Source organism: Polypterus senegalus, chromosome 9 (genome assembly GCF_016835505.1).
Source record: "Polypterus senegalus isolate Bchr_013 chromosome 9, ASM1683550v1, whole genome shotgun sequence".
In the NCBI taxonomy this organism is placed as follows: Eukaryota; Metazoa; Chordata; class Cladistia; order Polypteriformes; family Polypteridae; genus Polypterus; species Polypterus senegalus.
The window spans coordinates 175,762,436-175,784,867 of NC_053162.1; the positions used below are offsets into that span (position 1 = coordinate 175,762,436).

Genomic DNA, 22,432 nt, shown 5'->3' on the forward strand with positions numbered 1-22,432 from the left:
AATATTCTAATTTTCTGAGATACTGAATTTGGGACTTTCATTAGTTGTCAGTTATAATCATCAAAATTAAAAGAAATAAACATTTGAAATACATCAGTCTGTGTGTAATGAATGAATCTAATATACAAGTTTTACTTTTTGAATGGAATTACTGAAATAAATCAACTTTGTCATGATATTCTAATTTTATGACCGGCACCTGTATTTGCCGCCCAGTAATAAAATTGACAGTTTGGTAGTGCCATGCTCCCTTCTGCTCTAGGTTGCTGTAGAGTTGCCCTTTGGATGTGTGGATGTTTAATATTCCAAATAAATGAAGTTAGAAATTGAGCGTAATTTCTTAAAAAGTTATTTGTTAATGTATACGGGGATGCTTTGAAATAGGAAGAGCTGCTTGGGAAGGATGGTCATCTTAACAGTGTTAATTCTCCCTGCTATTGTAATCTGGAGGATAGACCACCTAGTCATGTCTTGTTTAATTTTTTTCCATGCAGACAGCAAAATTTTGTTGAAAAGAGATTATATATTTACCTATAGATATTTGAATTTATCTGCCAAGATAAATGGGAAGGTGTGCAGTCCGATTTTATTACAAGCTAGAGAAATCACTGGATAAAGATGAATTTTAAGTCCAGATATCTTTTCTGTCTATCTATTAAATATATATAAAATAATAATATTGAGTTGGAAAAGAGTTTAAAACAATATGGGAACCATTTCTGTGCAACTTATTTAGGGAGATACAGCCAGTCAAAGTCATAACCCCCAACAAGTTAAAACTTTGTTACCTTAAATCTCCCTTAATATTGATCACATGTGCAAGTTTAGTTCAATAGGTTACTTATATGACCAAATCAGCACCTCATGTTTTGTTAAAATCTGTGGCAATGAGGTCCAAAAGTGTGATGATTTAACATGCAATTACCCTCATATTGTTTAATGCTAGTTTTAATTCAGCAGATCCAGAAATTGCTTGAGCATGGGTAAGATGCTATATAATTAAACACATTATATTACATAATGCTTTTATATGCTTATAATTTTGGTGCAGTTAACATTTATATTGAGACATATTCAAATAAGCATTTTGTTTGGTCCTGGTGCAACTAGTTGCTGTACGACTCTTATTTAGGATAGTTGGCCAAAATTTTATTCATAAACATACTACATTTCTACTTTTTTTCCCTTGATTTTTTTTTTAAACAGTAGACCAATGTATATGGAAAATTTTCTTGTATTGTGAGATTACATAGTTTGAGCTCCTCCTGTAACCCTGTCTTGGTTTTCACATCCATGTGGTGTCTGAGTTCCCATTTTTAGTTTGCAGCTTCAATGTAAACACCCCTAACCTGCGAGTTCTGCTCTAGTAATGTATGCACCTTTTCCCTTTCAGAAAAACTAGAAAAGATGGTAATTTTATCACTCTGTAACTGGGTGATGCATGAAACTGTTTTAAAACAGATATTGGCATTGTGTAAAGGCTATGTCACATCTGACGACTTTTCCAGTAATCTTCAGTTGTAATCTTCATTTACATAATCTTAGGGAGTCCAAGGTAGTTGGTGGTGCTCTCCTGTGAGTCCAGTCACATAATGTAGCATACCCAGCTAGTCAATCCAACTAGTCCACAACTTGCCACTATAAAATCAAACAGGTTTGATTGAGTGTTCAGTTGTTGGGGCAGGCTCTGTGTTTATGAAAACTGACAACCAATGGATCCAGAAGTGCAATTCATTTAATGCAGGGACAAGGAATAAGGAATGTCTGTGTTTTTAACCTCACAAAGAGAACAGAAGCTCATCTGTCTCATGTTTCTTCTTTTATGTACCACGATAGAAGTGAGGGGGGAGCAGGGGTTGAGAGAGAAATGGGACAGAGACTGCAGCTAAATTCGCCTTTCCATGTTAAAGGATAAGTTTGGTATTTTTTTTTTCAAGTCAAATTTAATTCTTCAAAAACATGATATATATGCAATTGCCATGCAAAATTATGTTCTAAAGGTAAACGTATTCCATGAATTATTTAAAAAAAAAAAAAAAAATGTATCTTGCTCTAACTGGAGCTTTGCAATAGAGGCTAATGGGGCACAGGGCACCACTGGAAAATAAAAGCCTAAAAACTTCATTATGAAGTGGCTAATTTGTTCAGTATAAGAAATCAAGCTTACCTTGTTTTCAGTGCATGTTTGTGATAACCACAAAGATCTGGAAATAATTATTTTATTGCATATTCCTTGTACTATTTTTCTCCTGGTAAGGGTATGTTTTCTATTCTCTTGGGTGAGTTGTTACATAAATATGCAAGTAAAACACTGATTTGGTTTTCAAAAAAAAAAAATCACACTGCAGAAGGTTGAAAGGTTATTGAAGAAGACAAATGCTGAGGTAGTGTGTACATGTCTGATTCTCATGTTATTAGTGTTTCATTTGTTCAAAAATGAGCAGTATTAACTATTTTAAATTGTGTATAATCACAATTTGTGGATCAATACTGGACAACCATCTTGGATGTCTTTGGTACGTTTTTATGCTTTTACTTTTTGGTGACACCCCATGCCTAATTAGTTGCCATTGTAAAGAGCCAGTGAAGGTACATTTTTTTTTTTTTTAATTTATAGAATATGGTTAACTTTAGAACACAAGTTTGCATGTCAAATGCATTTATACCATGTTTGTGAAAAAACAACTTTGACTTCAAAAATACTGAACTTATCCTTTAACCCTTTCTACAGCACCGACTTCGTGAAGCAACAAGCTATTGGCGGTCACAAAAAGGGGCAAGCACAACTGTGCTGAAAGGGTAACATACATTTGCTAAATGTGACATACCCAGTTATATTCAGTCATGTAAATTTACTTGGGCCGGTGACAAGAATCGTTTGACATACCCAATGACTAGAAAATGTGTAATGTGACATTAGGTCAAATGTTATGGTATTGGTATGTGTTCCAATGGAGGTCTGGATGTTTTTCCATTTTGGGAATACATAAGATGTTTTGCAGATTTTTTTTACTTGGTACTTCTTAAGATTTAAGTCAAGAATGTGTGTGTGTGTGTGTGTGTGTGTGTATTGGTCTCAACTGTTTTTTTTTCCAAATTGCATGCTTTCAATTATTTTTTGTTTTTTACTGTTATTAATGTTACATGTTTAAACCATTTTACTTTCGAGCTGGTGTTCTCTTAAAACCTTACAGTAAGGAAATTTAGATTTGTTAGGTTTTTGGAGAAGAGAAATTTGAATTCATATATGAGCATTTTCTTGCAAAAAATATTGCCTTCTTTTTATATTAGCCATGATTTTTCAGCCTAAATCAGCTTCTCACCTTCATTTCTTAGGCGCACGGATTGAAGAGTTTTTGTATGAGAAGTTAGACAGAAAGATTCCTTCACGCATCACCAATGCAGAGCTTCTTGGACAGTATATGATAGATGCAGCAAATGACTTTGGACCTGGAGCACCATATGGTAAGCCCGTCAAATGAAATTATTTTTGCCTTTGCTGACCACTTCAAGTACAGTCATTTATAACCATTCATACATTTGTTTGACATGTGACCAATGTAAATTCCTATAAATGGGCATCTGTACAAGAGAGTAATAGGTTTGGGGTTTAAAAGGCATTTATTACATTTTTTTCTTTTCAGGAAGCACTCTTATAAAAGTTGGGGAAAGTGAGAAAAAACTTGGTGGAGTAGAACGTGATTTCTTGCACTCTGCATCTATCAACTTCCTTACCCCTCTGAGAAACTTTCTAGAAGGGGACTGGAAAACCATATCTGTGAGTGAAATGTATTTTGTGTTTCCTTAATCTATAGCTGGGAGGTGTGAGTCATATAGAGTTATCTTGAATTGAGTCATTTAGTTGCTTGCTTTGGTGCAATTTAAACAAGCAATCACATTTTTATTTAACGTATAACTTAATCATTTGCTAACATCTTCTTTTAGCGATAATCCCCAGAAAGTTTATATAGAGCTTGAAGTTTGGGAGATCTTCAGTTCAAGATTAAGGGGGAATGTTTTTTTTTTTTTTTTAATACAGAAAGAAAGAAGATTGTTGGAAAACCGCAGACTTGATCTAGATGCTTGCAAAGCTCGGTTAAAGAAGGCAAAGATTGCAGAGGCCAAAGCGGCTGTAAGTCTTGCACTTTTTGCTCAACATTCTGTCAACTTATGGGACTGAAAAGAACCGTGTATGCTGCAGTAACTAAGCATTAAAAAACTCTAGAAAGATTTGATGATTAGAAGATTCTATTTAATCTTTTCATTTATTCTTTTAAGACTCTGTCCCCTCTACTCTTCAGATACTTAAACTGACGTGGAACAACTGAGCTTCCCCTATCCGATAACCTGCAGAATAAAAACCACACTTATGTTAAGACAGAATCATGACCTTTTTAGTTAGATATGTAAATTCTTAGCCTTCTATGACTTGGATGAACACTGGAGAGAAGGACAAATGATAACTTCATCCACAAACATCACAAATAGAACTCTTTCATCCACAGACCAGGGCATATTTCAACACTCATGTTTTTCAAGCTCTTGTTTTGCCTGTTTATAATTTTAATGGACAAGGAACATCATTTTTGGCGTGGCTCTATAACAGCTGTGTAAGTACAGTGGATGAATTACACAAGACTATGTTCCTAGAGCCACAAATCACCAGGTTACACCTTCTCCACCTCCATAAGACAAAAGGCCTTCTCCAGCTCCATAAGACATATTGTCAGTACTGGCGAATTCCAACATTTTCTCTTAATATCCATGTATGTAAATACAATTCATTCAATCCTCAGAAGAAGCAATTTAAATCTTTATCCTGATATATGATGTGCTTTGAGTGGTCATTGAAGGAGAGCTCAAGTGGGCATTTAAGTTTTTCTGCAGGGTTGATTGTCTCATACTCTAAAATAAGTTTAGCACGTTGGAGCAGTGTTGTAGTTCTCTTGTCTGGGAGAAGGCGGTTATGCTGCATCGAACACCTAGTGAGAATATTCACTAGAATTAAAATAAAATCTTTTTTCCATGTGTACGTAAACTTATTTTCAAACACTTTAGAACAAAAAAAGTCAAGCCATTTCAGCTGATATAGTGAGTCAGTGTGACTGTCTAGTGATTTTATGATCATGGAACCTCCTGTTAATTCTGCACATTTTTTTTCTACTTGCCAAACCATGTAATCTTCAAATGATGATACTGAAGAAAGTTGATACTATTTAAATTGGCCATAGTAAAGACATTTTTAAAATTTGCAAATGCTTTTGAAGAAATATTTGAGGTTGACACACTTTAGTAATTTGCTATGGCCTATAGGGTCATAAGGAAATAATGCAAACAAGTCTGCCCATGACCATGGAAAGCTGCGTAATCTAACTTGTAGCCCAAATGTTACATTAGAAGATAGGCTGAGCTTAAAGATAATCGGAAGTATTTAAGAGCACAGTTTATTCTTAGTAATATATATTTTCTGTGTGCCCACATTTTTAATTCAATTCATATAGCACTCAGCTGATTGTTGTCTGTATATGATGAATGCAACTTTTCCATTACAAAAAGTAGTGGCTGGTCAAACTCCTTAACTCGGGAGCATTTTTTGTTCATCCATTGGTCATTTTCATGAAAAAAATATTACTTACTAACTAACATATTTTTCTGTTGTAATTTGCACAGTGTGAGGGAGATGTGAGTATTGTTGTGTGCATTGTGTTGCTGTGATCATATTTCACCTTTTTATGCTGACATCTAGTGTCCTTGTCTGTTTCTTCTTTAAACAGAAAAATGTAAAATTGTTAATTTGTACCCACAGTGTTTAAAAGACAAATTATTACTAAAAAGCAATGAGTGCCTAAAAAATGACTCATTCACATGTATTCATTTTTAAAAAGTTGTCAGCTTATTTTTTCATTTTCAGATTTCATTGACAAAGGTATAGTAGAGCCACAGATGAAATAAAACGTTAGGCATTGTATTGTTAAAATGATGTTCTAAGAAAAAGGTTAATATTTTTCACCAAACTGCTTGTCCTTTTGTTAGTGTTTATGTATAATTTTGTAGATATTTAGTATGTTTTTTTTTTCTAGGTTAACTGCATTAATTTAGCTCCACTATACCTTTTAGAAATCATGTGGAAATGCGCTTTACAGAAAAACTTTAAATGAACATTTAATTTTACACAATTTGCAGCAAAAGTAATCCGTGTCTTGCAGTTTTTTTATTTTAAAGGTCATGTTTACAAAGTTTTGCACTTTAAAAGTCACAATAATGCAATAATCTATATAGAAATAGAGCATAATTTCATTTATTTTTGGCCTTTATCATGAAAGTTCACTGATAAAATACTTTTATATAAAATAATCCTGAATTTATAAACCTGACCTTTAAAATATGCATGGATATTCATAGCATTAAGGACACTTAACTTTAGGCCTCTGAAACATTATTCCTAGAGTGCTGCTGTGCCTTTAACTTGTTACAAGCTCTCAGTGTTCTTGAGTATATTTGATAGTGGAGGAGACCCCAAAATATTTTTACTAATGATTAGTAGAACTGTCTTTTGATCACAAGTTTAGTCCTAAGCCCCTACTGTGGCTGTAGGTTTTTGTTCCAACCAGTTTTCCAGTTAGTGAGGCAGACATTTATTTTTTCTCTAATTGATCTCATTGTTTAATGAGCTGATCTTCTTTTTTTCTAATCTTCAAAAAAGCACAGAAGAGTTGTATTTACATTTATACATGTACATGGAAATGTTTGTATATTTTCCATGTCTCCAAGTGATTAACACTAAAAATACAAACAAGAAATTAAAGGAAATCATATTAACTGCCATCAGGAACCTGTGTGCTTTTTTTTAACTAAGCTACAGACACCTTTCAGTGCCCTTGCTCATCTCTCAGTAACATGACTTTTTAAGAAAAAGTAACTAGCGGTATATAGCCAACATTGAAATTTACTGCAATGTACAATTGAATGTTCTCTTTGCAAACACACACTGAACTGGGCTATTTTAAAATGATTCTGTCATATTTAGCTAGACATACTGTTTCACTAATTTTATCATTAAAGCTAATGCAGAGCACCCTAGGGAATGATGTTTAAAGACTATGCAGTCCCCAGAGAAGGGAGCTTGACATCTCTGATAGCAGCTTGTGAGTCAAACCTCCTTAAATGCTTAGTTACTCAGCATAGTTGTTAAGAAGTTGCACCTTTTTTTGCCAACCTGGGATGATGAAACTTTACATCACTTTCCTATTCCTGTAAGACAGATAAGAGAATTGTGATATGATCCTTTATTCTTAGTGTGGTGTGACCCTGTATCCCGTTTTTATTGGTTTGCACTTTCTCTCTTTATGCTTTCCTACAAAATCTCCTTTTGACTGTCCAGGACAAAACTCTTTTTCTTTTCCTGTGATACAAGATAATACCTTGCTCATAGTGTGGTACAAGGCTGCAATGAGCTTATAGTCTATAAATTTATACCCGATGCCAGGGGTCCTCAATCCCAGTCCTGGAGAGCCGCAGTGGCTGCAGGTTTTTGTTCTGACCTGGTTGCTTAATTAGAAAGCAATTCTTGCCAATAAAGCACTAACAAGCTATGAAATTAAATTAACTCTGCTATGTCAGCTCATTCTCATATCCTAGATTTTCTTCCCCTTTCTATCATGCAAATGATTTGAAGGCTAAAATGGACGAGTAATTCTCAGTCCTTCACTTTTTTCTCTTCATTTTTCTTCCAAGTATTTAATTAAACCCAATAGTGCAGATAAATACACACAGGTGTAAATGTAAATAAGCTAAATGGAGAAATGCTGCTCTCTCTTGTCATTTGCATGTTATTGGTAATAAGGAGCAATTAAAATAGCTGTTTAAAGCAATAAGGGCTCAAAATCACTAAAGTGAAGCAGAAGTGTTACTTTAGCAATAAGTGCTTTTTATTAAGCAACTGGGTTGGAGCAAAAACCTGCAGCCACTGCGGCTCTCCAGCACCGTGATTGAGGACCCCTGCCCTATGCCAATAACACTAACTCTGACAGAGAGGGGTCATTGATCAAGAGACTATTGGGGAGGAGAACAGAGGAAGTGGATTCACATTAAATTAAAAGTCGTACAGTACTAGCATGTGTTCCTACTTCTGGTGGCTGTCTGGGAGAGATGAAGTGTGCAATATTGTTACAATGTAGTGAAGTTGTAAGAAGATTCACTGTCAATATAGGTGAGTAGACCTGCCTTTCCCTTTGATGTAGCCTTTTTGAAAGAAGAGTCAGTTTTGAAAATTCTTTCAAAACTACTTTGATGCAGCTTTGGTTAAAAAGGCTTAACTTCATTTCTTACCAAAGATGGCTGTGTGTTTATCTTTTTGTGACCTTTAAGTGTGGGTGACTTGTTCCCTAGAGAAATGCAAGAAATGCTGTTTCTGTAGCGGCACGGTAGATTTCTTTTCCCCCACCTCCCATTTGTAATCTTATCCCAACATATTTTTATTGTGTGCTTCTTGGATGGGCCAATGTAACTTGTTGAAACTGAATATCTAATATGGTTCCAGTTGTCTCAAGCAGACGACCATAAAGAATAAAGAAAATAAACTACAGGCTCAAAAGCTAAATGTGACTCGTTTTTTCCACCGATGTTAGTTACCTAGTTGCTCAGATTATTCAGTTTGGGGGGGAAAAAAATATTTAATGTTTAAGTATGTAAACTCTGTTTCCAACTATAGGCTATGCCTGATTTTCAAGAGACTAGGCCTCGTAATTATGTTCTTTCTGCAAGTGCGTCAGCGGTAAGGCTATTAAAACCACCCCTAATAATAATGATGTCTTCGGATTAATGTTTTTCTTGATTCTGATCATGAAACCTTTTCAACATTTAAAAGCTAACCAGGTAAAGAATGGTAAGCTAGACTAGAGAATGTAATTGTACAATAATATGAATTATCTTTTGAAGTTGGCAATGTTGGTAAAACCCACAATATGATTTAAAGTTAGAGAAACTGATTTTCATTAAATGTATACTAAATTGAATATTTCCAAATTTGTGCTGCTTATAATGATTTGCAAACCCAAACAATCCATAGCTATTCAAGTAGGTCAATAATGAATTCATAAATAGTTGGAAATAAGATGGTTTTTTATTACTAAATACGTAATTAAGAAAATGTTGAAAATGTTAAATGATCTTATTCCGTACTGGTTATGGAATAACACTGGGGTAGCTTAAATTTAATCAACAGAGTTTTGAGAAGCAAATGAAGAGAATCCCACTGTTATGCCATATATGTTGCATATCCTTTTATGTTTGTGCTACCTTATTAAATAAAGTTATTCCTTTAACTATAGAATCAAAATTATACCAAAAAAGGATGTATGCTAATTTTATTTGTATGTCCTGTTTGTCTTCACAAAAATTAGATTTTTAGTTTACTGTGCAGTTTTTGTTCAGTATAAATATTGCGATTTAGAATAATAGCAGTTAATTTTAATTTAATAAGCACATTTAAACTACGCTACTTGCTATTGTCTTAAGCTTGGAGAGAGCAGTAAAAATGAAAAATCTTTTAATTTAGTGCTACAGTAAAACTTGTAGTATCCAACAATTGAACACCGGGCTGGATGGCTCACAATAAAAATGGTCAGTATATCCATTAATAGCAATAGTTTATAGGAAAAAGGAACATATAAATGTGCTTGGAGCACTGTTTTACTCTTGGACAAGATCAGGACTTTTCTAGAATGTCTTTTGACCCATGGTGCTTGTGGACACACATGTTGTTTTCAGTGTGAAGAGGTTTAACTCCACAAGTGACTTAGGTCAGTAACAAACTATTAATGATCTGCGGGTGTTTCTGGGAATTGTGAAAGGACTGTCTGGTCAAGCATGCGCTCAGGTGCAAGTAAGGTAAAAGCACCAGTAGCAAAGTGACACACTGTAAACAGTGGCAAGTACTGTATATCAATCTGAATTGTCACAGGAAGTGTGTCATGTGGATGCAAACATCTGTAAGGCTTTCTGGTCTCTGATTGTTATCTTTGGCACATTAAATACGTTCTGGCAAAATATATCATGGTCTCTTTTGTGTGGAAGTGACCAAACTGATTGCCAGCCCCCTTCCAAAAAGTCACGGAATAGGTAAATAAAGTGATCTGTAATGCATAGAATATAACCAAAAGTGCTTGTGATGGGTTTTATGCTTTTGCAAAGACAAAGTGCATTTGAATTCAGCCGGACTTTTTTGTTGGCTGTTAAGATATAATCATACAAAAAGAGTAATTGACAGGATTGTATTCTTCTTTATGTCACATATAACAAGTGGTGACCATCCAGACTCCTCTTAAAGGTTGTCAAGGTTTCTGCTCTAACTACATGTCTTGGTAGTTTGTTCCAGAATCCCACAACACTTTGCGCTTCCTGGTTTCAGTTTTAAATGCACTTCCCCTTAATTTCCACTGATGTCATTGAGTATGTGATTCACCCCTAAGTTGAAAGAATGTTGCTAGACATAGATTGAGTCTATGAGCTGCTGCTGCCTTTTGCTTCATGGAGCAAGTCCCAATGGTCTTGTCCCTTATCCCATCAATATTTTACCCACACTGATTTTCAAAAAATGCACCCCATAGTAAAGAGGCTTCAGCACTTCACTGGAGGATGGCAGTGTACATTATCTGACCAATGGATATATGAAATGCTGTCAGACATATTCCACACACCTTGCAACAACCCATAGAAACAGACAAATAGTAGCCATTTATAATTTATGCAAGTCAGTGGCACAAAAACCTTGGTCATGAAACACAGAAGTAAGTGTAGTGCTTGCTTAAATTGTCATTTGAAATTTGATTCAAATTGCAGTACCCTTGCAGCTAGATTTGCTGCTCACAGAGTAAAGTCACTGGTGAGTCATTACAGAAAAATACTGTTTTTTTTTTTAAATAAAGCTTGCTGGCTTATGCTGGATATTACAGATTTTGCTTTTTAACCTGTGTTAAGCTATTAATCACTAGAAGTAAAAAAGGAAAAAAGCTCTAGTAAAAGGATATGTAATGGCTTTTTTTATTATTGGTAAAGTGATTTATTTACGTTTATTAACTTTTAATGGACCGGACTTAATTATTCTTTTCTTTGAGTGTGTAAGACTTTTGCCAACATTTACAATTTAGAGCACAATGTTTGACAGATTCCTCTGCAGCTGCATAATCATATTTTTATTTTGCAAGTAGTTATTGAAATTCTTTTGTGTACCATGTTATTATTTAAGAATGTATTTTTTAAGCCCCTCTGGATGAAAACTCTTCCATGAACAAATTGCATTTTTACTAATAAATGAGTGCAAATGTGCATGGGCACCATCACCTACAATGCTGTTTTGTAAGTTGTCAGTAGTATACACTGCAACATGAGAACAATCTTTTAATATTCTCATATTAACAGATTTTGTGAAATTGTAAATTAAGAAAACCTCAAAATTACCTTATAATTTTTCTAGACATTTGTGAAATATTTTATTTAACTCTATCCATCCAATTACAAAGAAATCCACTCTACCTGATCAAAAGTTTTTAAGTGCCTATTTTTCTTTTTAGATGTTCACATATCAGTATTTGTTATAAATGTTGGTAAACAGAATACAGATAAATAACTTCACACTCAAAGATGTGTGTTCCTATTGTGTTTTCTCTATCAAACGACTTTAAAATGTTTTAAGAAGAAAACATATTGTGATCATTGTGATCATATCAGAGTTATTGGTTTTGCAGTCAGATTATTCCCCTTGTAATCTTTGTTTATTTGCTTGAGTAGTTTGAGTTTTAGTTGTGATTAAATTGGTGATCTAATAGCATAGAAACAAATTTTTACAATCTCAAAATGTTTGTTTTATAAGGGTGAGTTACTTTATTTGTTCTTCAGAGTGGTGTCTTGGGCTCAAAGACCGTGGACTGAAGTGCAATACATTTATGTTCTTGATGGGGAGCCAAATTTGATGATTTGAATGATACATCATTTTTTGATAACAAATAATTCATTTAAAGACCTGTTTCAAATGATAGGTCATGTTTTACAGGCAGTATTGGTACTTTAATTTGAGAGCAAAAAGATAATTAAAAACAATACTGCAAATCGTTGAGTTTAGTTAAATTTGTTTAGAATATAAGTCCTTTACTTTTACATGCTATTTAATACATAGTGCTTGTAAATATGCTGTATATGTAAGATTTACAATTTTAAAGGAAAAGTAATTTTGACTAAATTACTTTATTTTTGGTTGTTTTATGTTTCCCTTTTTTCTCCTTCCTTGCGTATGTTCTAACATTTTGTCCAAATTGATGTTTGTTAAGCCTGTAGTTTCTTTAAAGTAAAAGTTTAGCAAACTAATGTAAAGATGATGCATTTTCGTAATTTAACTGAACATTCAAATTAATTAGCATTTAGTATAATAAGATGCTCAGATTTTTTTTTACATCCCACTTCAAACTTACGGCTCTTTTGTCAACTTTTCTTGTTTATTGGTTGTTGTAGATTTGTGTTTTATGTAAAGGGAGACATGCTTTTTGTTACAAATAAACGCTCTTCTGTCATAATGACATCAATATGTTTTCTCCTTCTCTGCATCTGTCATTCCCTGCACGTGCTTTTGTTGTGTGTTAATTTGAGTCCTTTTCTGAAGAGCTGCAGCCATCTTGTACTGTTGAAACTGTTCTACCACCTGAAAGAGTGCTTTTGAGAAAAAGGCACCTCTGTGTTTTTGTAATTTTTATATATGTATTTGGCCATTAAAAAAACCTTAAGCAAACATAGTATGGAGAAAAAAAGTACAAGTTCTTTACTATTTTGACAGTATTTACTCATCATAAATCTGAAGTGTTTGCAACACTGCAAATGAAACAGAATTGAACTTAGAGAATGCTTAGTTTTGTGGAGCAATTTATTTAATGTTGCAAAAGCAGTTTAGTTAATTCCAGCATTAAATACTCTTTCAAATGAAGCAGATATTCTGACATATTTTATAATTAAAAAGTAAATTGTGCTTTCTGTTGTAATGTGCTGTGTAAGCTATTTTGTATTTGAATGTATTTTTTCTCATTTGCAGCAACTGAGAAAAAGTCCAAGGAGACCACATTTTTTTACTTTTTAGTGTTGAATGTAATTTTAATGTGTTTAAATTTACATTTTTTCCGTTGATCATCACAGTTTGTCATTGATTTGAAATTATAACATTTTCAGATTGTTTTGAACAAGTTTTAAAAAATATATAATTTTTTTAAGTTTTCTTCACCTTTACACCAGTGTGCTTAAATAGGCTTCAGGACAACTTCTTCAGAAGTCCTGTATTTACCTGGAGTCTGCATGTTGTTGTTTACATATGTTCGGTTTAGGTTCACTTCACTAGGCTCCTGAAAAATGTTATTAATTTGATTGTGTATTAAAAGCAAAACTGGAAGGAGGTTGTTGTAAAGTACTAGTTTACAGATAAGTGAAAGAAAAATTTCCAAACCAATTAAAATTACATACAGCTCATGTCATATTCATTATAAATGCAAAATATACACATCAAGGCTAAATGGCACATAAAAACTGCTCTAGCAAAAAGATTTGCATCAGATCCTAACAGGAGTTTGCTAGAAGGCATACAGTGCATGATACAATGAGGTCAAATGGGAGAAGATGGTGCTGTTTGGTGAAGACAAACTGGTGGGGGAAATATAAAGTTTTGAAACGGCAAGGCCAATTAATTTGTTTTTGCTGTGCACATTTGTGTGTGAAATCAAAAGATGAATATGAGGAGAGAGATTAGAGTTTCAGTTTTTATTCACAGGTATTTATATCTAGACTGTTGGGTCTGGCGGCCCTGACCATGAAGTCGTGAACTCAAGAAAATGCATCGGCATTGGTATGGAGAGAGTCCTTGAGATGAATAAGCGATATTTATATGGTTGAAGTTCAAGAAACCACCTGGTGACGCGTGGATTCGACTCTGTGTAGGGCCATCCAGTGTAGAGGTGTATGATCTGTAGCAAGAGTAAACTCCCTGCCCAAGAGGTAGTACCTCAACTGTGTAATAGCCCATTTAATTGCAAGGGCAAGGTACAGACTGGCGATAATACCCTGCTAAACTGAGAAATGTTGGGACTTGCCGGATGGGAGCATTTCAGTATTCCATTTACCTTCGAACACTATGGCTTCACGATACCCTGACCCACCAGGTAGCCTAAATGTTTAGCTTCTTTCAACCCACAATACCACTAATACCTGCTGTTTGTATAAAGACCAGAGAGATGTCTACGGGAGAAAAGTATCATTCTGAACCTGCGAAAACCGGGAAAATTCAAACCTAGACACAAACAGAAGAACATACACAAGCTTGGTCCACAATAGAAGTAAAATCCTGCAGTACTTCTTTGTATTCCTTACTCTGTGCTCCAATAAACACACGTTATCGGCAATATACCAATAACCCAATTGTGCTCCACTCACTTAGAATCTGGAACCAATGTAGAAAGCATTTTAAGATGGAGAAGCTTCTATCTGTGGCACCTCTGCAAGAGACCCACCTCTTTCAACCTTCGCAAACATATGCAGTTTTTAATATCTGGAAAAAATTTGGAATTAACTTGCTTAGAGATCTTTATATAGACAACATCTTTGCATCCTATGAACAATTACATTCCAAATTTAACATTCTAGCTACACATTTCTTTCACTGTCTTCAAATCAGGAACTTTGTTAAACAGAACCTTCCAGATTTTCCTCATCTTGCACCCTCATCCATGCTGGAAAAAATATTGCTCAATCTCAAGGACTTGGACACCCTCTCTACAATATATAAAATCATTTTACAATCCCTCCCTTTCAAAGATCCAAGAGGACACTGGGAAAAAGATCTCTCAATTAATATATCAGAAAAGGAGTGGAAAGTAGCAATGCAGAGAATTCACTCGAGCTCCATATGTGCAAAGCATACAATTATACAACTCAAAATTATATATCAAGCTCATCTGCCTCGACTAAAGCTCTCCAAAATGTTTCCAGGGTAGGAGCCAACCTGAGAACACTGCAACCAAGTCCCAGCATCACTGGGTCACATGTTTTGGGCCTGCACCAAATTAACATTATTCTGGACAAAAAATTGTAATTACCTTTCAGACAGCCTTGGTGTCACAATCCCTCCTATCCCATTAACAGCTGTGTTTGGGGTTCTTCCAGATGGGTTTAAAGTGGAGAAAGACCAACAAACTGTGATTGCACTCACTACACTTTTGGCACGCAGACTTATTCTGATAAAATAGAAGAACCCAAACTCTCCACTTTTAAGTCAGTGGGAAACTGATGTGTTATACTATTTGAAATTGGAAAAAATCAAATACTGTACTCAGTTAGAGGATCCGTACAGACTTTTTTCAAAACATGGCAGGATCTAATCAGTAATATTTTAAAATAAGCTCATAAAGCACAGAGAATTTATTCATTTAGGTATGTTTACAAGCCTTAAATTTCACTCCGTTTGGTGTGCTCTCTCTCTCTCAGGGGTGGGATCGATCTGTTCTTAACTCAATTTTTCTTTATGTAAAAACTTGATCGCTTTGTATGGATTGCAATAAAATTAATAAAGAAAAAAAAAAAAGAAAACAGGGAAAATCCTTCAGCTGTATTTCAAAAACATTGGGCATAGCCAGTACCACAGTTTGTAATGTCCTGAAAAAGAAGGAAACAACTGGGTGTACTGAGCAACAGGCATCAAACCAATCATCCAAGGAAAACCACAACTACATGTTAAATGGTGAGGGCAGTAAAGAAAAACCCCAAAACATCAGTCTTTAACATCATGAACAACCATCAAAGGGCAGGGATGGGAATATCACAGTCCACTGTTCGAAGGAGACTTCGAGAACAACAATATAGAAGCCATACTGCAAGGTGCAAACCACTCATCAGCAGTAAAACTCAAAAAAGCCACATTGGAATTTGCAAAAAATTGCAGAGATGAGCCACAGCAGTTCTGGAACAAAGTTTGATAGAAAGCTGAAACAAAGATTAATCTCTACCAAAGTGATGAGAAGGCCAAAGTATGGAGAATGAGTTAGGATCTGCTTATGATCCTAAGCATACAAGCACATCTGTGAAGCATGATGGAGATTGTGTTGTGGCTTGGGCTTGCATGCCTGTTTCTGGAACGGGCTGAATCATTTTTATTGATTATGTAACTCATGGTGGTAGTAGCGGAAAGAATTCCAGAGTCTACAGAAACATACTGTCTGCCAGTTTATGGTGAAATGCATCCAAACTAATTGGGAGGAACTTTTATCATGCAGCAAGACAATCGATAATAAACTTCCACCTCAACAAAGAACTCCATCAGGGAGAAAAAATGGAAGTCACTTTCCAGATCTTAACCTATTAGAACATGCATTTCACCTCCTGAAGAGAAGACTGAAGGAAGAAACCCCACAGCAACTGGAAGATGTTGTGGCAAAAGCCTGAAAAGGCCTAACCAATGAAGAAACAAGAAATCTGGTGGGGTCTATGGGTCAAAGGCCTGATACAATTATTGAGATCAAGGGATATGCAACCAAATAGTAAGTATTTTTTACTTTAATCTAGTAAAAGCATTTTACTCAAATACGTTTGTTCACTTGGAAAAAAATTGGGTGGTTTGATACAAATTTTTCTCTGTTCTCTGTTGTTTAACATACTGTATCTAGCTGTGAATACCAGGGAATAAAATCTGAAACTCTGATATTTCTTCTCATATTCATCTTTTGATCTCAGACACAAATGCCACAGCAAAAGCAAATTAATTGGCCTTGTTTTGTTATTGCAGACTTTTAATACTGAATGAAAGGCTTAATTTGAATATTTGCAGTTTGTATTGGTTGTATGCATTACTTTTGAATATAAAACACTACCAGTATTGAGAAAAGAAAACATTTTGATAACTTGAAGTGTTTGTTTGTGGCAATATTGTTATTCTCTGTTAATTACACTTTTGTATTCTTGTTGCAAAGGCAGTGTGGTGCAGTGGATAAGGTTTTAGACTTCAAACCCTGAAGTTGTAGGTTCAGATCCCACTACTGAAACTGTGTGACCCTGAGTGGATCACTTGACCTTCCTGTGCTCCATTTGGAAAACAAAAAGAAATATAAACAACTGTATCGTAAATGTTGTAAGTCGCCTTGGATAAAGGTGTCGGCTAAAAAAGTAAATGAAAGTGAATTTTTTCAGGTCATCAATCAAAATCTCTTAATATGGAATTAAGTGCCCTTAAGTGAGCAGCTAAACATTTTTAACTGATACCATATTTTGAATGAACAAATTTAACCCAGCCAACTGGCACTATGTGGGGGTAAAAATAGCCCCCCTCTTACATTTAATAGTTGGTTAAGACCCCTTTAGTTGCAGTTACTGCTGCCAGCTGCCTCCTTTCTATTATCAATCTTTCATATTGCTGTAATCTTTTTAGTTAGCCAATAAAAGGTGTCATTTTGCTTGGCTTTTCTCTACATTCATAATGGCTAACACGGTACAACAACCTAGTACTACATATTGCTGTAAAGGAATTTTATTGCACTATTAGGTTTTTTGGGCATCAACTACTTGTTTCAAGTCCTTACAACATCTATAATATGTTTATGCCTGGCAAATAACAGATAAGCATTGTGTCTCCTTTTTCGTTAGCAGTGCTTTTCCATTTCATCTGTACTAAACCTCACATTTTGCTCAGTGTCCGATTGTGAAACCATTAATACTCAATTAAGTTGATTTTAACCAAAAAGGAGAATTTATTTTTCCTCTCGCTGCCACTTGGTGTTTGGTAGCATTTTTTATATTATAAATCATAAATAAACTTTATAAGGTAAATGAAATAAGTTTAAAAATGTAATAATTGTTCACTTCTGGACCCCTTATTTAATAATTGGTTTTGCTTCAAGGCCAGAAAACATTAAGCGTGAAACATTTATAATCATAGAGGAAATCAGGAAGAAGACAAATACTTTTTTGTACAAGAAATGTACATCTATTTCTGATAAATTTGAGCTTAAGCAGTTTTGCAATGGACTGACAAAACAGTGCAGAATTAGTGTGCAAAAGTGACAAGATCACTCCAAAGACTCGGGACCCATTTTTCTGTTGCCCCATTGGTATAGTATGAATACTTGAAAGTATAGTTTTTCTTTTTTATATTTAATTTAAACGTACTCTTTTGATACTTTTGGAATCCGTAATTCTCTTTTTTTTTTTTTTTTAAAGTCTTGATTAGGAGGATCTACAGAGTTTTGTTTTCACTGGCATTATAGAGCCTTCTGTATTATTAATAGCATACTATCTTGATAAAATACCATAAAAAAACAATAAAATTTTTGAAAAGGAGGGGTGAAAAAGGTTTTATTGGTGTTGCAACAGAACTGTGGATTGATGATTTTGTAGTTGAGTACAGCTTGTTCTATTTCAAGTTGATTCATGACCGGTCAGTGCTACACTAGAATATTGCATCTCTTTAAAGAGTAAACGTTATGTTTAAAAATGTATTGGCATGTTATGTCATTACATTGATGATTTGCCTTAATCGTTTAATGCAAATACCTTGTTTTTGAGTTAAGTGGTTACCATTGTCCATCTTGGAATTTTTTCCAAGCAAAGTTTTGCATTGTTTTTTTTTTTTTTATAATTTGTGCAAACAAAAGTTAATTGTCTACTCTTGAGTTTTTCCTTAGATCATTCCAGATAACTATTAAATCGGTTTATGATGAAAAAATCTTGTCAGGTTTGACAAAAGCACCTTTCATATTTAATTTGCAATTCTCACAAAAATCAGTTGAACAGTACAAGATAATGGAAACCCTGCAGAAAGACTCAAATGGTTTAACTGTTGGCTAATTTAACTTTAAAATTTTTAATCAAACTTTCCAAACGTTGCTGCTGAGATATTGAATCTTCCAGTGCTTATCAATTTTTTTGTTGCTATGTGAATTTGCAGCTCTGGAGTGAGGAAGTGGATAAAGTAAGTATATTTAAAAACTTATAATGTTAAGTGAGTGTTGTCATTTAATAATAAATTTCTGTTATGAAAAAATGTGGGATGAGTGACATAGGGATCATCTGATGCCTTTTTAAGTTTATTCTTTTTTAAGTATAATTTTAATGTTATAATAATGTACTATGAAAGCAACTCTTTTAAAGGTGGGTCATAGAACATTTACATCTGGTTAACCAGTTTTATTGTACACATTCATTTTGGTTGTACTGGATGGGGAAGATCTAATTAGAGCTAAGTGTTCATGATTAATTTTATTTCATTAAATGCAACCAATTTGTTATTGTACATTTAAGATGGGACTTTGGATTTGTCTACCGATACAGAGGACATTTTACATTCACAATTCACATTAGAGATGCCAAATCTATTGATCCAAATGTGTGTGTGTGCTTGTCAGTATTTGACGTTTCAGTTTCAATTTGAAATTTTAAATGGGCTAAGAAAAAATAAAGATAATCATTATCATCATTGTTACTGGTTTAATTACAATTTCCTGGGTTTACCTAGGTTAGCCTTAGCCTGATGCTTCCCAAATCTTCTACTTCCAGTCTCCATGGTACTGGGCATCTTTTGGGATCCATTTTTTTCTAATTATCTGACACCACATCCAACCATGTCTTTTTTGGTTTCTCTTTTTCCCTTCACTCCATCTTGGTCCACCTCTATACATGAAACCCCAACCCCGATCATCCTCTTCTGCACTTTGGTCCACATGTCCAAAACACACCTTAGTCTGTTTCCCCTCAACACAACAGCTGTTGCCTCCACACAAAGTTTTTCTCTTGACACAGCAGTCATCTTCCTAACACTTCGTGCCGCTACACACACCCATGTGCTCCTTTTCATCTGCGTTCTTTCCAGCTTTTCTTTCTGGTCTGCTATAATCAGCTGTTTCTCTCTCCCATAGACCATACTACTCCTCACACAGCTTTCTTAACCGTTTCCCTTCAGTGCCAGAGAGGTGTTTTTAAGAGTCCTACTATCTCTCCTTTCATGGATCACTTCTGTCCATGTTTACATTGGACTGAGTTTTTCCTTTCCCCTCTCCCACACGTACCTTATGGTCATGCACCAACCTCTTACATGCCTTCTCCTCCTTCAACTCCAACCAGCATCTCAGTCTTTTCTGAGCTGCATTTACTCTGGGGCCTTTCACTTCCAAATTAGTTTTTCATTCAATATATTCTGCTTCACTTTCCTCTGTCAATGCAAGATCATCCACATGCATAACTTTCATAGCAGTCCTGCCCACATTTTGTGGTAGTGAAAAGTGACTAAAGAATTGCAATGAACTTATAACAGATCCATGATCTAGCTCCACCTTCATCAGAAAATGTCCACTATTCCCCTGTGCTATCTTGATACTTTCCTGTTCATTGACATTACTGCAGACACTAATTATTCATGCACACTTGGCATTCTCAATACCCACCTCTGGGTAATTCTCTGGGTACTTCTCTAAATACTTCCTCCAGATCTAGAAGCACATAATACTGCTTCCTTCAATTTGCTTGATGCTTTTATTGCATTTGCATGACAAAAAGGTTTACACCTTTTGTTCATTTCAAAAGCATGCAAAGAAACATTTTATTAACTTTTTTTCTTGTTCCCTAATCCTTTTTCCTCCAACACCTTCATTACCTATTCTAAAAGCTTAAACACTCTGTAAGACAGACAGGCCAGTGAATCATACCCTTCCTTTGTACCCTGGAATGAACACATTTCTTTTTTTAGTCTACGGGGATCCTCAAATCACACACAACAATGCTGCACATGTCTACTAACCATTCATCTCCAAGACCATCAGCTGCCATTTGCAATATCAATGCAGGTGGGGCTGCTGCTTTGCCTATCTTCATCTTCATCTCCACAGTTTCTGCATGTACAGTATGTCTTCCAGTCAGCCTTAATCCCTTTGTTATCAATCTGTTTTCATGCAATTCAGTATTAATTCTTAATTAATTATTTCAGTATTATGTACTATTACAGTAATCCTGTCTTTATTTTCCATCTGCCTTACAATCCCAAGCACATTTCTATTTCCTTCTTATTCTGTCCAGTCCCATCTCTTAGCTTCTTGCAACCATCACAACTGATTTTCTAGCATATTTTTCTTCATAATAGATTTGCCTGTCACCTTTTGCCTTTCCTTTCTTCCACACCTTTATAGCATTTCCTCTTTCCTTGATTGCCATGTTTATCTCCGCATTCCACTGCCATCTTTTATTGTGTCTTTTCTTTTTCAAACTGCACAAAAAGAATACATGTTGCCATTGATCAATATGTAACTGGTGGCAAATAAGGAAAACATTGTTAGACAGAATTCAGCTCCTTCTACACTGAAGTTTGTGATAAATTGAACTTCAAGAGATGACAGGTTCAACTGCTGTTTGCAAGGAGTTTTTCAGTTTTCATTTGAGAAAAAAAATGATGTGGTGGATTATATTGAATTTCTCCTCGCCAGAGTAATTCTTGATTGCGGTCATGATCTTTGGTGTAGTAAACCTTTTCAGATTAAGAAGCAAGCAGTTATTTTTTCCTGCCTGGATTCTATTTTTGCCTGTTTCTTTGCTTGAATTTCCTTTGTGTTAACCAAAGTAACATTGTAACTAATTGCTTTTTTTTTTTATTTTCTGTGCATTTATTGTTCAAAGAGGGCTGTTTGACTTTGTTAGGTAGATTGCTCAGAGGGGACTGGGTGGTCTCGTGGTCTGGAACCCCTACAGATTTTATTTTTTTTCTCCAGCCTCTGGAGTTTTTTTTTTTTTTCTGTCCACCCTGTCCATCGGACCTTACTTATTCTATGTTAATTAATGTTGACTTATGTTTATTTTTTATTGTGTCTTCTATTTTTCTATACATTTTGTAAAGCACTTTGAGCTACATTTTTTTGTATGAATATGTGCTATATAAATAAATGTTGATTGATTGATTGATTTTGATAGGGAGCAACTGTTTTTTCTCAGTTAGTGATACTGTGTGATTATTTGAAACAGAATTGCAAACAGGAAGGGGAGCAAGTATTTTCAAAGCTGTAAATAGCAACAAAGATGTTCTTTTGGGGGTCCATTATCTCATTTGGAGAAAAATGGGAAATTGGTCCAGTTTGACAAGTCTTTGGAAGTACAGAAAATGATTAATTCCATTTGTCCAGATTAGGTAGAAAACACTAGAAACTAAATCCATGCGCAGGACTGCCCAGGTGCATCTGTTCTGCAAATGTGTTCTTCTAGCTAAGCAACAGTGGCATACCAGCTACAGCATTTAAGTCGATGACAATGCTGTTTGGCATTGTAGATATTTTCTTAAAACACATGTTTTGGAGAAAGTGATTATCAGTCCTTTCTTTTACGACCTAACTACCGTATATACTCGAATAACCACAAAGCACACTGACTTTTTTTTTCTTTTTAT

General features: G+C 34.8%; 1 protein-coding gene across 11 annotated transcripts in view; it reads left to right on the top strand.

Moving 5' to 3' along the window:
- LOC120536043 (endophilin-B2-like) overlaps positions 1–22,432 on the top strand; it is a 79,504-nt gene that overhangs the window by 40,686 nt on the left and 16,386 nt on the right. For 4 of the 11 annotated variants that reach the window (XM_039764361.1, XM_039764365.1, XM_039764364.1 and 1 more), the window contains 6 exons: positions 3,337–3,465; positions 3,645–3,778; positions 4,040–4,132; positions 5,671–5,682; positions 8,711–8,773; positions 18,959–18,982. In XM_039764361.1, coding sequence (XP_039620295.1) covers positions 3,337–3,465; positions 3,645–3,778; positions 4,040–4,132; positions 5,671–5,682; positions 8,711–8,773; positions 18,959–18,982 — 455 coding nt within the window. The remainder of the gene's footprint in view (positions 1–3,336; positions 3,466–3,644; positions 3,779–4,039; positions 4,133–5,670; positions 5,683–8,710; positions 8,774–18,958; positions 18,983–22,432) is intronic. The other 7 variants (XM_039764368.1, XM_039764370.1, XM_039764369.1 and 4 more) reach the window with 2 other exon arrangements.